The 12,953-nt window shown below is 39.7% G+C and overlaps 1 protein-coding gene across 1 annotated transcript in view; it reads right to left on the bottom strand.

Annotated features, from left to right (window-relative positions):
* Positions 1 to 498: 498 nt before the first annotated feature.
* LOC140241113 (kinesin-like protein KIF14) overlaps positions 499 to 12,953 on the bottom strand; it is a 65,621-nt gene continuing 53,166 nt past the window's right edge. Inside the window, 2 exon segments of the mRNA XM_072320880.1 lie at positions 499 to 896; positions 6,993 to 7,230. Coding sequence (XP_072176981.1) covers positions 499 to 896; positions 6,993 to 7,230 — 636 coding nt within the window.

Raw genomic sequence — 12,953 nt, 5'->3', positions numbered from 1 at the left:
GAATTTAGGTAACAATAGGCTGCAGTTCACGGCTATGGCAAGTCACGTTAGTTACCTGTCCATTATATTTTGCTCTAAAGACAGCTGCAGCTTTTGAGGCAGAGGGGGTGTGTGTGTTTGGCATGAGCAACATGCAGTCATACAATGTTGCTGCCTCTGCTATCTAAAGGCAATATGAGCACCACTCATCTTGCAGATCACACTAAGCACAATTAGGTTTAGACCAATCGAACGATAACCTTTAGGCTTATTTGGAAATAAGTTGTTGGGTCATATACACCTCAAAGTCATGAGGAGTTAATTTCGAACTTCTGTTGCAGCACAAATGCACTTTCAAGACCAATCAAAATTCAACTAGAATTGCATCATGTTGAGGCAGATACACTTAGTCTGCAAACCTCAAGGGGATCCCTTGTATCCGAGGTATCATGATATAGATACTCCATGGAAGACTGACGACAAAGGGGTGCAGTCACAGGGCGTGGTTTTTGACCACGCCTAGTTGGAGACTGAGCTGGAGTCTGTGTCTGAAGATGTACTTGAATACTTGTAGATAAAAGCCTTCTTGTTGAGATGCTCTGCAAACCGTACATGCTTGCCTCGCCGTGGCAATGTGCTGGAGTTGTCAGTAGCGACCCTTGACCTCCTGACGGTGACCCGCACATAGTCCTGAAGCGCCCTCAGGTGGGTGACCAGCTGTCGGCTGGCCAGGCGGACAAGGTCCGTCGGGCGACACGAGCCGTCCGCGGAGGAGGCTGTGGACAGATCGGAGAGGGTGGATCCGTTGCCATGGCTACCCAGTAGTTCCAGGGTAGAGGCGGCTCTTGGTAGGCGATTGGCCACCGCTAGGAGGGCTTCGGTGGGGAGGCGGAGACTCAGAGGATCAAAGTCGGAACCTGCGATACAAACACAAAGTGATGATTTAACAGCGGCGTTGGTACAATCATCAGCGTGGGCTAGGATGGAGAACGACAGATGTGTTGTGTAGGAGTTGATGCTGGCTACACATCTTTGGACTGAGGTAAACAAATCTAAGTACACCAACATTTGCAGCCTCTGCATTCCGCTCTTCAAATCTTCCATGCTGGTAATCAATAGAATTCAAAAAAAAAAACACACACTTTTTCTAATGGTCTTTCCAGAATGTTGGCAGACATACAATCATACAGAAGAAGATATTTCATATAGTGCAATGAATAATGTATGAGATGCAATCAAAATACAGCACTTAACTTGATATTGTAAATAACTATCACTCAAGTTTTTTGATGTGTTTTCTTCACAACAAGTGAGAACAGAACTACAACAACAGGATACATTCATCAATACACACCAAGTTGTGTTGTTAAACAGACCACAATAGAAATGTTTGGCCAGAGTCGTCAGTATGGTAAAACCTTCTACCTTCGATGAGCAAGATCAAATAAAACCTCTACATGCAAATTCTGTTCCGTTTGGTATTGGGTACGCTATTCACTTTGTATTTCAGAAACGCTTTAAATATTTTGCAAATTCGGACACCAAATTTGCGACTGGCTGACTTCATGTTCAAGAAACAGTGTGACGTTTTGAGAAATAAGTGTTATTCCTTTGCAAGAGAGAAGTTAGTGATATCTTACCTCAGAGAAGACACAATTGTATGTATACTAACAACACTAAATTGTGAAAATCAGAGGACTCACAAAATTCCTGGAAGTACCACAAATCGTACTGCTTTAGCACTATACAAAAACTAAAGAATACTTTTTTATATTGACATCTCAGCTGGTACTGACGTACTGTTCTTCATTCTGAATTCTGTGAATTTGATATTCATTAGCTACTATGTGTACCTACAAGGTTTCTATTTATGAAGATTTTTATTTATCAAGATTGATTTTACAAGAAGAGCTGTAGGAATTAGAGTTGTAAGAAGAACAGACATTGGATGCTACTTTTGATGGCATTATGTATATTTTACAAACATACATAATAAAAAAATATCTCAAGGTTAATGAACCGATCAAAATCGCGACATCACTAGCCCTGTTATGTACTTGGGGAAAATCTTGAACAGATCAATTCTGACAAGTAACAGAGAGAAAGAAAGGAAGAAAGAAAGAATAGAGGAGAACATGGGAATGAGATGCTTGAAATTAGGAATGGGAAATAGTGATGGAGATGAAGACAAGTATGTAACATAAAGTAAAGATGGAAAGAGAAAGAAAAAAAATATACATAGAGTTGTTAGAGGAAGAAAAATGCTGATGAATACGTATGAGAATGTAGAAAATGATACAATATCTTACAATACAATGAAATACAATACAATACAATACAATACAATAGAATACAATACAATACAAAATACAACACAATAAAATAATAATATTTGCATAACACTTTCACAAGGTATTTTATAGCTGTTTCATAGTGCTTTACATCACATCATTTTTAAGTAGTGCAACTGATATAATGCACAATTAGAGAGAGAAAATAGTAGTAGCAGTAGAAGTAGTAGTAATAGTAGTAGTAGAAGAAGTAGTAGTAATAGTAGTTGTAGTAGTAGTAGTAGTAGTAGTAGTAGTAGTAGTAGTAGTAGTAGTAGTAGTAGTAGTTAGTAGTAGTAGCAGAAGTAGTAGTAGTTGTCGTAGTAGCAGATGTAGTAGTAGTTGTTGTAGAGAGAGATGGGAAGGAAGAGAAATAGAGGTGAAGACAAGGTACAGCTAGCTGCCCTTTTTTTCCCTGAAGGATTTAGCGAGCTCGTCGTGACAGACAGCTTGATCTTACTGGGATGAATGGCTGCTGAGATGCCACTAATAGCTCTTGTCTGCGATTCAAACCCCCGACATTGATTGACACGGGGCAAAATGACGTCTGGCGGCAGGGGTCGGTCGCCAGAGGGTTTACCAAAGGGTCCCGGCGAGGAGGGGTGGAACACCCCGTACATCACTGTGCTGGGTTTGTATGTGGTGATGCTGAGGTGGAAAGGGGTGGGGGGGGGTGGGAGGGGGAGGGTTGGAAGAGGACAACTGTGGTGCTACTGAGTTGCACGGCCCGAAAGGAGCAAAGGCTGGCGTTGACGCAAGAGCGGGAAATGTGAGTGGGTGAGATGAAATGACGATGCCAGTGCAGCCAACGCATGACAAGGAGTGTGGGATAGGAATGTTTACACGGCTCATGTCTTGACTGCTACCCACGTGCGTACATGCTCAAAAGCGATACTCTGGCATACCGTGCTCATAGGACGAATATCTTGCTCTCATTCATACCCCCACATCACCACTCGCATCTATCATGACTGGAAACAGCCCATCTAATCAACATACTAATAGTGCAAAGTAACCAATGGTTTACACGTAGTTAGTTCTAATATTGCCCATGCTACGTGCAGTGATGGCCTTGGAGTGAAAAATCAACAGAAATAATGCCACTGTCATGTTTCAAAGTGTGATTTTGCAATAACAATTTAGGAATGCTTGGCAGGTTTGAAAAACAATATTGAACTAGACTCGGAATTTGTCAAGACTGACAAATTAGGTGATCCGATTTTTTTTTAATCAAAGATTCGAGTTTTCACCTGAGATTAGGGACATTGGTCGTGTGCTGTTTGGATTCTCATTTTGAAAAGGGAGTCAGACCTGCCATCTTGGGTACCGAATTCCGTATACACTATCAAAGATGCAGAATGAAGTATATTTGACCTTTGACCCCACTTTGCACCCCCAAGATGGCATCTGAGCAAAAAGTGGTTATTTTGTGAAATGATTCTTGTAACATGGTCTTTGCGTGTGCAAAATATGGGAAGATAAGACATGTATTCACCAAGATACAGGATGATACATTTATGACCTTTGACCCTAATTTACATACCCAAGATAACGTCTGATCAAGTAGTTGTTATTTTATGAAATAATGTACGTGACATGAACTAAACATGTGCAAAATATGAGGGTGATAAGGCCTGCTTTTCTTGAGTTATTGTAAAGAAAGTTGAAGAAAGAAAGAAATATCTCAATACATCGAAGATAAGCTACCACGTTTTTTGACGTGATCCCGACATCGTATGAAAAATAATGGGCACACTTTCGATAGCCCAAAGTCTCAGCTACAACATATTAAAATCTGGGAGAAATTCACCGAAGCATAAGTGAGCTAGTGCTTGATAAAGACAATCATGTCAATTTTCAAATCTACAAAAATTCCCTCCCATAGAGATAACACGTCATAACGAAGCTAAAGAAAGAAGTACATATGACCTTTGACCCCACTTTGCACAGCCAAGATGGCATCTGAGCAAAAAGTGGTTATTTTGTGAAATGATCCTTGTAACATGGTCTTTACGTGTGCAAAATATGGAAAAGATAGGACATGTATTCACCAAGATACAAGATGATACATTTATGACCTTTGACCCTAATTTACATACCCAAGATGACGTCTGATCAAGTAGTTGTTATTTTATGAAATAATGTACGTGACATGAACTAAACATGTGCAAAATATTGGGCTGATAGGGCTTGTTTTTCTTGAGTTATTGTAAAGAAAGTTGCAAACAGAAAGGAATATCTCAATACATCGAAGATAAGCTTTAATTTCAACCAAGTTTTTTGACGTGATCCCGACACCGTATGAAAAAACGAAGGGCACACTTACGATAGCGCAAAGTCTCAGCTACAACATATCAAAATCTGGGAGAAATTCACCGAAGCATAGGTGAGCTAGTGCTCGAAAAGGACAGGCATGTCAATTTTCATTTCCAGAAAAACTGCACTCCCATAGAGATAACACGTAAACTGGTCAAATTTGACAAGATTACATTAAATCCATTTTTACGAGGTGATGCCGTCATCCAAGCAAAATGTTGTTATTACATTGATGAAAGAGCATTTAATTAGCTACAACATACTGAAATCTGGGTGAAAATTGGCAAAGGATAAGTGAGATACGCTCCAGTGAACTTGAAATTTGATGACGTCATTTTGAAAATTTACTTTTTTAACATTATTAAGAAATTTTATATCTTTTAATCATTTTTCCAGCATCGCCAACCCATGAATTGACATGTACAACTCGACAGCTTTCAGAATATGTAAAGAAAATGGGGGGTCACCGTCCATCCTGACGAGTAAAATCGGATTCAAAATTGGCGGTTTTTTGGCATTGTTGGACTGTATATCGCCATTGACGCGCGCGCGGAATTTCAACTTTGACGGGTCCGTATGACGTCATATTGAGTCGGATTGACTTGAAACTTGGTAGAAATATTCCTTGACATTTCAGTCATCCGATAAGTGTGAAAAAACGGGAAATTTCTATTGCATATGAGCTGTGCGTGCGTATATGTGCGCGCGCGTACGCGTCCGTCCAATTTTTTCAATTTTTCAAAAAATGCTCCAAATGGTCTGAAACGTGTGCAAAAAAAATTTGAGCTCGATTGGAGCATACAAATATTTCAACGCGCGCGTACGCGCGCTTTTTAGTAATAAATATGAATTTTGATAATATGAGTAGAATGCGCTTGATGTGAAATATATGTGACGTAAATTTCATTGAAAAATTCCTTTCCATTAATGAGATATGCATGAAAATGTGTTTTCATATAATGACGTCAAAGTGACGTCACAGTTGACTGATCACTATGATTTTATAAAATTTGTCGACTTTGGGACACGATACATATATGGTATAATTTTGAAATTGATAGGAGGAACACTTTCTGAGCTAATCGAAACACAACTTTTGAGGAGAAATAAAGAAGAAGAAAAAGAAGAACCAAAGAATCAGTACAGATACAGAAGGTGATCCGAGAGGATACTCGGATCACCTAATAAAGCCATCTCATTTACACGGCACATGATGTCTGACAAATTTCATGTGTGAAACAATACACCATATCTTGCAGTTTGGAATCTCGAAGTGCAGTGTATATCATATTCACATTGGCTCTAACAACTAGAGAAAAAGCTGCTAAAACATAATTAAAGAGGTTTTCGAAAATGCACTTCAATGACCGACTACTGTTTCAAAATTGTTGTTTTGTGTTGGCATGTGTTTTTAAAAATTGATATGTAATCTTTTCACCCTTCCTAAATGATTACAGTGGTTTTCTGACGAATTAGCATCTGTGCAGATAAAGCCAGATTCTTTAGAAAGACTTGTTATATCACAATGAAATTAGGCTGACAAGAAAACTATTATAGAGAATGACAAAAAGATCAGAAAGATAGATGGCATGGATGGGCAGGGAGATACACAGATAAATTGAGGGGACAGACAGATTGATACAAGATACACACACATAAAGACAGATTATGACTAATTGAATAAGAAAGTAAGAATGTGAGTCACACGAACACAAACACTCAAAGGGCAATGCTGGACATGTTAAAAGTTAATCTGAAAGGAAAGAGTAAAATTTGATAAGCACAACAGTGAACATTTGATAAGAATTGGATGAAAATTGGGAAAGTAACATTTCGAAGTTTCACTAATTTTCACATTTAACAGTTCTCGAATAGTTAATAAGACTATGCTAATGAGTGAGCTGATGATGGTATTGCTTCACAGCTTGCCGTATAGTCTGTGTATAATAATATAAAATCTTGAAATATCCAGTTTCTGTGTCAAAAGGCAATTGTGCCCCAGTCTCAAATCCCAATATGTTAGACTGATTATTATATCCAAGTTATTAAGCAAGGAATAATGTTATGCTTTACACTTTTATAGTAGGATGATTGAATTATTATCAGTTTTTGTACACGAAGGAAAATTGTTAGGTGAAGACATCACTAGCTCACACATTTGCATATATTCACATCAACTGTTCAACAACTGTTTGCCAAAAATCAGCAAACTTTTAAAAACTGCTTTTCGACTGCCTTGATCTTTTATTCTATTTTGATCAAATTTTCACTAATTGTGCTTGTTAAAATTTGCTCTTTTGCTTCACTCTAATTTGTACTGGTCTGGAATTGTCCCTAAAAAAATTTCTTTCAGATGCTTGTCCCCACCTTTCCATCCGCTGACCAGACATTGGTGGAGCTCCTTGATTTGGCCCCTCAGTTCCTGGACCTCACCCGACAGGCCCAGGCTCCGGGCATAGCTCTGGCCAAAGTACCGGCCGGGCCTGTCCCCCTGGGTGCCCCCCTGGGTCCCGGCCAGCTCCAGCTGGGCCTCTTGGCACTTGTGGAGGAGGATCTTGGCCGAGGTAGAGAGGGAGAGGACCAGCTCAATGGGCCTCTTGACCTCCTGGGGACGGGGGGAGAAAGAGGGGTCAAGTCACGTCAATTCAATTTAATACATTCCCCCCCCCCCAAAAAAAAAAAAAAAAAAAAAAAAAAAAAATCATGTCTGGCAGCCCAAAGGCTGAATTGCACATGTTTACAATCATAATCATTCATACAAGTAGATATTACAGTATTCTATAGAAAATAACAATGATATCAGGTCATGATGAAGAAACTACGAATTTAACCTTCTCGGTATTAATAACTTCAACTGAAAGATGCATGTAAAGATGATGTAAATAACACACAGTATATATACGCAGCTTGTAAAATGTAAAGATACAAGTAACATGTTAGGAATTACACAGCAGAAGGTACGTAAGAAAGGAATTTTATCAAATAATGCAAAATAAAGCATGCCATGGGTCTGATTCTTCCAAGTTTAGCGCTTGGATGCTTTTGCAACTGCATAATGTGTGAACACAATGGACAGGACTTGGAGGGAAGGGATTCCTGACATGCTCTACAAAACTCCTCATTTCTCTTTGACCACTGAAGCAGTTCTGTAAGATGTGGGTAAATAGTACGTTCTTAGTTTCATACCCTGAAATTGTATTTGGATTGATTCAGTATTTTTTAAAGTTTCATTGGGGAGGGTACCGTCGTAATTCTTTTGGGACATACAGAATGTCATTAGCCATATTGTTCACATTGTGGTCCTAGAGATATTTTCTTGCCTAATAATTGTGTCAGAACATCTCCCCATCCCACCCTCTTATATTGTCAGCAAAATAATGGAGAAGTTGTTTGTTTGTTTGTTTTTTTTTAAGTGATTTCATCAATTTTTTGGCTCTTTCTGGAGAATGAGAAGTATGTTCCTGATGGTGAGATTAAAAGAAAGAGAAAAAAAAGAAGCTATCTTTAACATTGCAAACAACAACAATAACAATGCCAGAAAAGGAGATACTAAGGGTTCTTTTCCGGTCCAACTTTCACCCACCTCATCATGGAAGACCCCCCAATTACCAGGTATCTTCACACAGGATGCGCACACACACACATCACACACACACACACACACACATACGCATAGCACAGCAATCTCTCTGTGACATATTTGACGCCTTTGAAACATCCTCAAGACTAGACACAAACCACAACATGATATCATGACAAGTATGGCCCGAAATGATTTATGTTCTCTCGTCATATCAATGCGTCTCATGACTCTGCAAGCCGTATTTCACTGGCTCTAATGAAGATTGCTGGGTTCCTAGGCCTTAAAATGCGATGGGTGTGACTCTGGCCCACTTTGTTTGAGGGTCCTCTAAATGCCTGTCCTAGTGAGAGCGAACAACTATGATGGGACACAGCTTTCGCAGCAGGGGAAGCAGTGGTTTGTTCACATCGGGCAATAACTTCATGGAGAAATGTTCAGGTTTACAGTGTGCTATCCTGCAGCCCAGGGTCACCAGACTGCATTTTGGGATTTTTGTATGAATAGAATACAATTTCTTAACATTTTTCTGCTTTATATCCAGACCAACTTTATCAACTTTTGTTTATCATAGAACAAAAGAAACTGTCTTTGGCTCCACACATTGTAAGGTACAATGTACTGTATAGTCTAGCTAGCCAATCCTGGAGGAATATAGAGGTGAAGAATACAGTATTGTTGGCATTGTAGTTATTCAAGAAAACAAAGTAAACAAACAAATAGAAACTTGCTACATAATTATATACAGATGTGGAGGATCCCTGGTTGAAAGAGGCCTCCCGAGGGAGCTATTCGCTGGAGAAGTCCGACGGTTTTACTTGTTTCAATTACTCTCAGAGAGAGAGAGTTGCCCAATCCTGAAGCTTCTGTGTGTTCCTATGCCAAGTATTCACGTCTTGCTCATCATGCTTTTATCTAGTGCCATTTGCAGCTACCATACCTCATGTGATGATCAAATTGCTGTCAATATTTAAACAAGAGCTGATGATACCCTTTTCTTCATATTTCAAATTTCACCTAGACTGCAAATGCTGCTCTGCTTTTGTAGCAAGTCCTTTTAGTCTCCCCATAATGCATGTGAAGATAGCAGAGAGTATTTGATGTCAAATATGTATAATAAATCAAACTCCATCTGGTAATGGCAATAAAACACTATAACATACGACTACATTATACATTGCAGCATCCCCCCCCCCCCCCAAGTTCTTTCAAATAATTTGACTGTATTGCGTTAAAGAGCATCTTTGTTTGGCAGACACAACCGAGTATCTTTTAACTATCTTGCCTTTGGGCTCAATGCTAAAACAAGGTACAATGGAAAGAGGACATGTGAATCTCTATTCTAAAGACAGAGAATGAAGTCCTCTAGTACTGAAGCATAATTTACTCTAAAGATTTGAAGATGTATAAAATGTAGATTATTTGTATCTTGTTTCCAATTTCAAAATACTTTCAACTGATTCAGACAAGCAGTGTGCATTAGTTTTGGAGATGAATGTTAGGAAACAGACTATTTCTTCAGTAAAAAAAAAAAAAAAAAAAAACTTGCCATATTTACACGTATACTTCCATTCTGTGTGGATAAAAAGAACCAGCTATAGGTCAAACGACCACCACCATCACCACCACAAAAAACAACAACAACAACATCAACAACAAAATGCATTTTTTAAGTCTATGTTTACAATGCCTTTTAGCTATTAAGTTACTAAAAATGTGTATGTTTGCGTCTTGCATCAATTCTTTTCTTCTCTTTTCTTTCTGACCTACATTTGTGCCATGCAACATCTCCTTAATCACTGTAGCTTGAAAGGGAAACTTTTGTTGTTGTTGTTATGTACTGAAATCCTCTACAACAAATCTAAATCTTGGGTTTAGAAAGCTAAATCCACATTCCTACAGGAGGATTGGCCAAAATGGATCATATCGAATATGCGATGGTGTTGACTCGTGCCTTAAGTCCTCTTAGTAATCCCTCCCGAGAGTCCAATTAACAACCTGGCAAATTAATTTCAGAGGTGCCTTGAACTTTCACCCAAAATATGAAACTCTCCCCCCAAGAAAAACGCTGCCATGGTGTTTTTCCATGTATTTCGTCATGTGGGAGATTGGTGAGGAACATATGAGAATGGGCTTTCCAGAAATGCTGATGAGAGTAGCAGGGGCCGCGGCTGTCGAAAAGTGTTTTGCGCCGGGAAAAGGGGGAGAAAAATGCCTAATTGCCGCTTGGAGGGAACTTTGCGATCCACGGCACAACACCGGTGAGAGAATGGTTAAACACGTTTGAATAACTCGATTAAGGAAAGCTTGATTAAGGGCTGTCTATTCAGGGAGGGGCTATTTCATCTGCTTGATCTTTCTTGTGGGAAGCTGAGAGACCACTGAGAAAAAAAAAATCCACAAAAGGTAAACACCTTCATGATTTAACCCGCTGCATCCTAAATTCTCTAAGATTGCATGTTATACATCCATGATGAAAGGACAAACATCTCTTCACAATGTTTTTAAAAGCACACAAATGAAAACCCTGTTTTTCTAAGATTTGTTTCTCTTTTGGAATTCTGCATGATATATCCTTCAACATTCCAGACAAGGACATCATTCTACACTCTCATACATGTACCTATCAATCAATTACCAATACTACACAAGCTATTAAAACTGTAGGGACCTCTCTTTTGAAAAGAAATGGACGAAAAAAAGGTGAAATATGCAACTGAAGTTTGACACTGAATTCTTCTATAGGATTCTTCAATTATTTGGGTCATGAATGCATTCAATGCTTGCATTCTATTTGAAGTACTGTCTGACTAGACAAGGGAGCAAAAACACATTTTGCTGCGTATACATCTACACATACAAATGATGTACAGTGCATCATGATCTGAAATATCAGTCATGTCAACAGTACACTGTATGTATGTCATTTACACTCTCATTACTATTTTATAGAATGGGTAGCGAGAATCCTGCAATCTGATTGGTCGAGAGCTATGTGTTCATTTTTACTGGCTGCACGCTGAGTCACAGTGGTAAACATGTTATCGCGCACTTAGCAAGAGTACGCGTACTTGTAACAAAGGTTCGCGCACTAAAGCAAGCGTTCGCGCACTCAGCTTGGCCATGCATCCAGTAAAAACTTATGCATGGCTGGCCATGCATCCAGTAAAAACGGTAAGTACGGGTATGCATGCCCTTTACGGAAAGCCAAAAGGAAATGCATCCAGTAATTTTGTCATCGGGTAACACGATAGAAAACTGGGTTTTTGACAAGAAAATTACCCATTCTATAAATCAAATGACGCACATGTCTTTTCGTGCGTCAGTCGGAATATAGTGTGCATGCGGTAACTATGGAATTTAGCCTAAACCCACTCGGCTTCGCCTCGTGGGTTAAGCATTCCATAGTTACCTTATGCACACAATTCCGACTGACGCACTCAGACCTGTGCGTCATTTGTATAGTAATCATGAGGTTTGAGTTATTATGACAAGATTGTTCACTACCATGTACAAATTGTATCAACGAAGCTACATTTCTGATTGAAACCAATGGCTCCTTTTAATGTTCAGCTCAGTAAACCATTCTGGCATTTTAAAGCATAATTTCCCATAAATCCTGACCACTTCGTCTCAGTGGCTTCACTAAAACTGTACTAAAATGCACTGAAGGTCCCCTCCACACACTACCTACTGTCAAAGGATTTGACAATCAAATGTTAAATTTGTACCTGTAACACACATTTGAAGCCTTCTAGTGGCGACACTATAAATGGGCAGAACTTTTCCAATACCACAGTCATTCAAAAACTTACCAAAGAGAAACACACTGCATGGGTTTAAGATGCTCTTTAACACCTAATGACAAATCGATCTAAGGCAGGAAGTAAGAAGGGGGGAAAAAGTGATCTAAATTGTGTGCACTCATCCTGCCGAGATAACGGTTTGGCCCCGGGACATAATTGCCAGCGACTGCACCTATCTGCCAATGCCTTCCAAGCCCGATCGGCGCTCAGTTGCGCCATTCTGCGTTTGCCGCGTCTTGACAGTCTGCGGCACAGGTGAACGATGACTGTCTAGATTTCGCACCACGCATCTGTCCGACGAGATAACGGCAACGGCATTTTGATGTGTAGAGTGGGGTGAGGATTGTTTGTTTGTTTGCCAGAAAAGAAAGAAAGTAAAGAAAAAGAGGGGGAAAAATGTGGCCATCTCGGCAAAGCAGCACGTGTGAGCTCGTAAAATTAGTGTTGCAGCGATAAAATGAACCTGAGCAACAGTTTTGGGTGTTGATCCACTCAATGGGTGATTGGAGATTCATGTAGAGATTTTAAGAGCTGTGAGCCAAAATACATACCCACTAGCCATGTGGGAAATCGTTCTGTTGGGCAACCAAATCGAATTGAAACTTGCCCAAACTCTCATTCAGGTGAGGATGCAAAAATACTTCTTGTATTGCCTAGCATTCCTCCACATGACAATTTACTCACTCTGTTTGACAACTTGTTTTCTTTCTTTGGGAGGTGGGGGGGGGGGTGGATTTTTTCGTCCATCATGTTCCAAACTTTCTTTTTTCCGCACACCTTCTGTCCTGTTGACCTAAACCATTTTACTATCATCACACTTGCCTCTCAGCTTGATTACCTGTGCCCACCCCCCCCCCCTTTCCTCTCTCCTTCTATCTCTTCTCTTCTCATCCAGTCTCTGTCGCCCTCCCATCTGTGTGCCCGCTCTCTTCACATTACCAC

The sequence above is a fragment of the Diadema setosum genome, chromosome 17 (genome assembly GCF_964275005.1).
Source record: "Diadema setosum chromosome 17, eeDiaSeto1, whole genome shotgun sequence".
In the NCBI taxonomy this organism is placed as follows: domain Eukaryota; kingdom Metazoa; phylum Echinodermata; class Echinoidea; order Diadematoida; family Diadematidae; genus Diadema; species Diadema setosum.
This window is presented reverse-complemented; position numbering and strand designations above follow the sequence as displayed.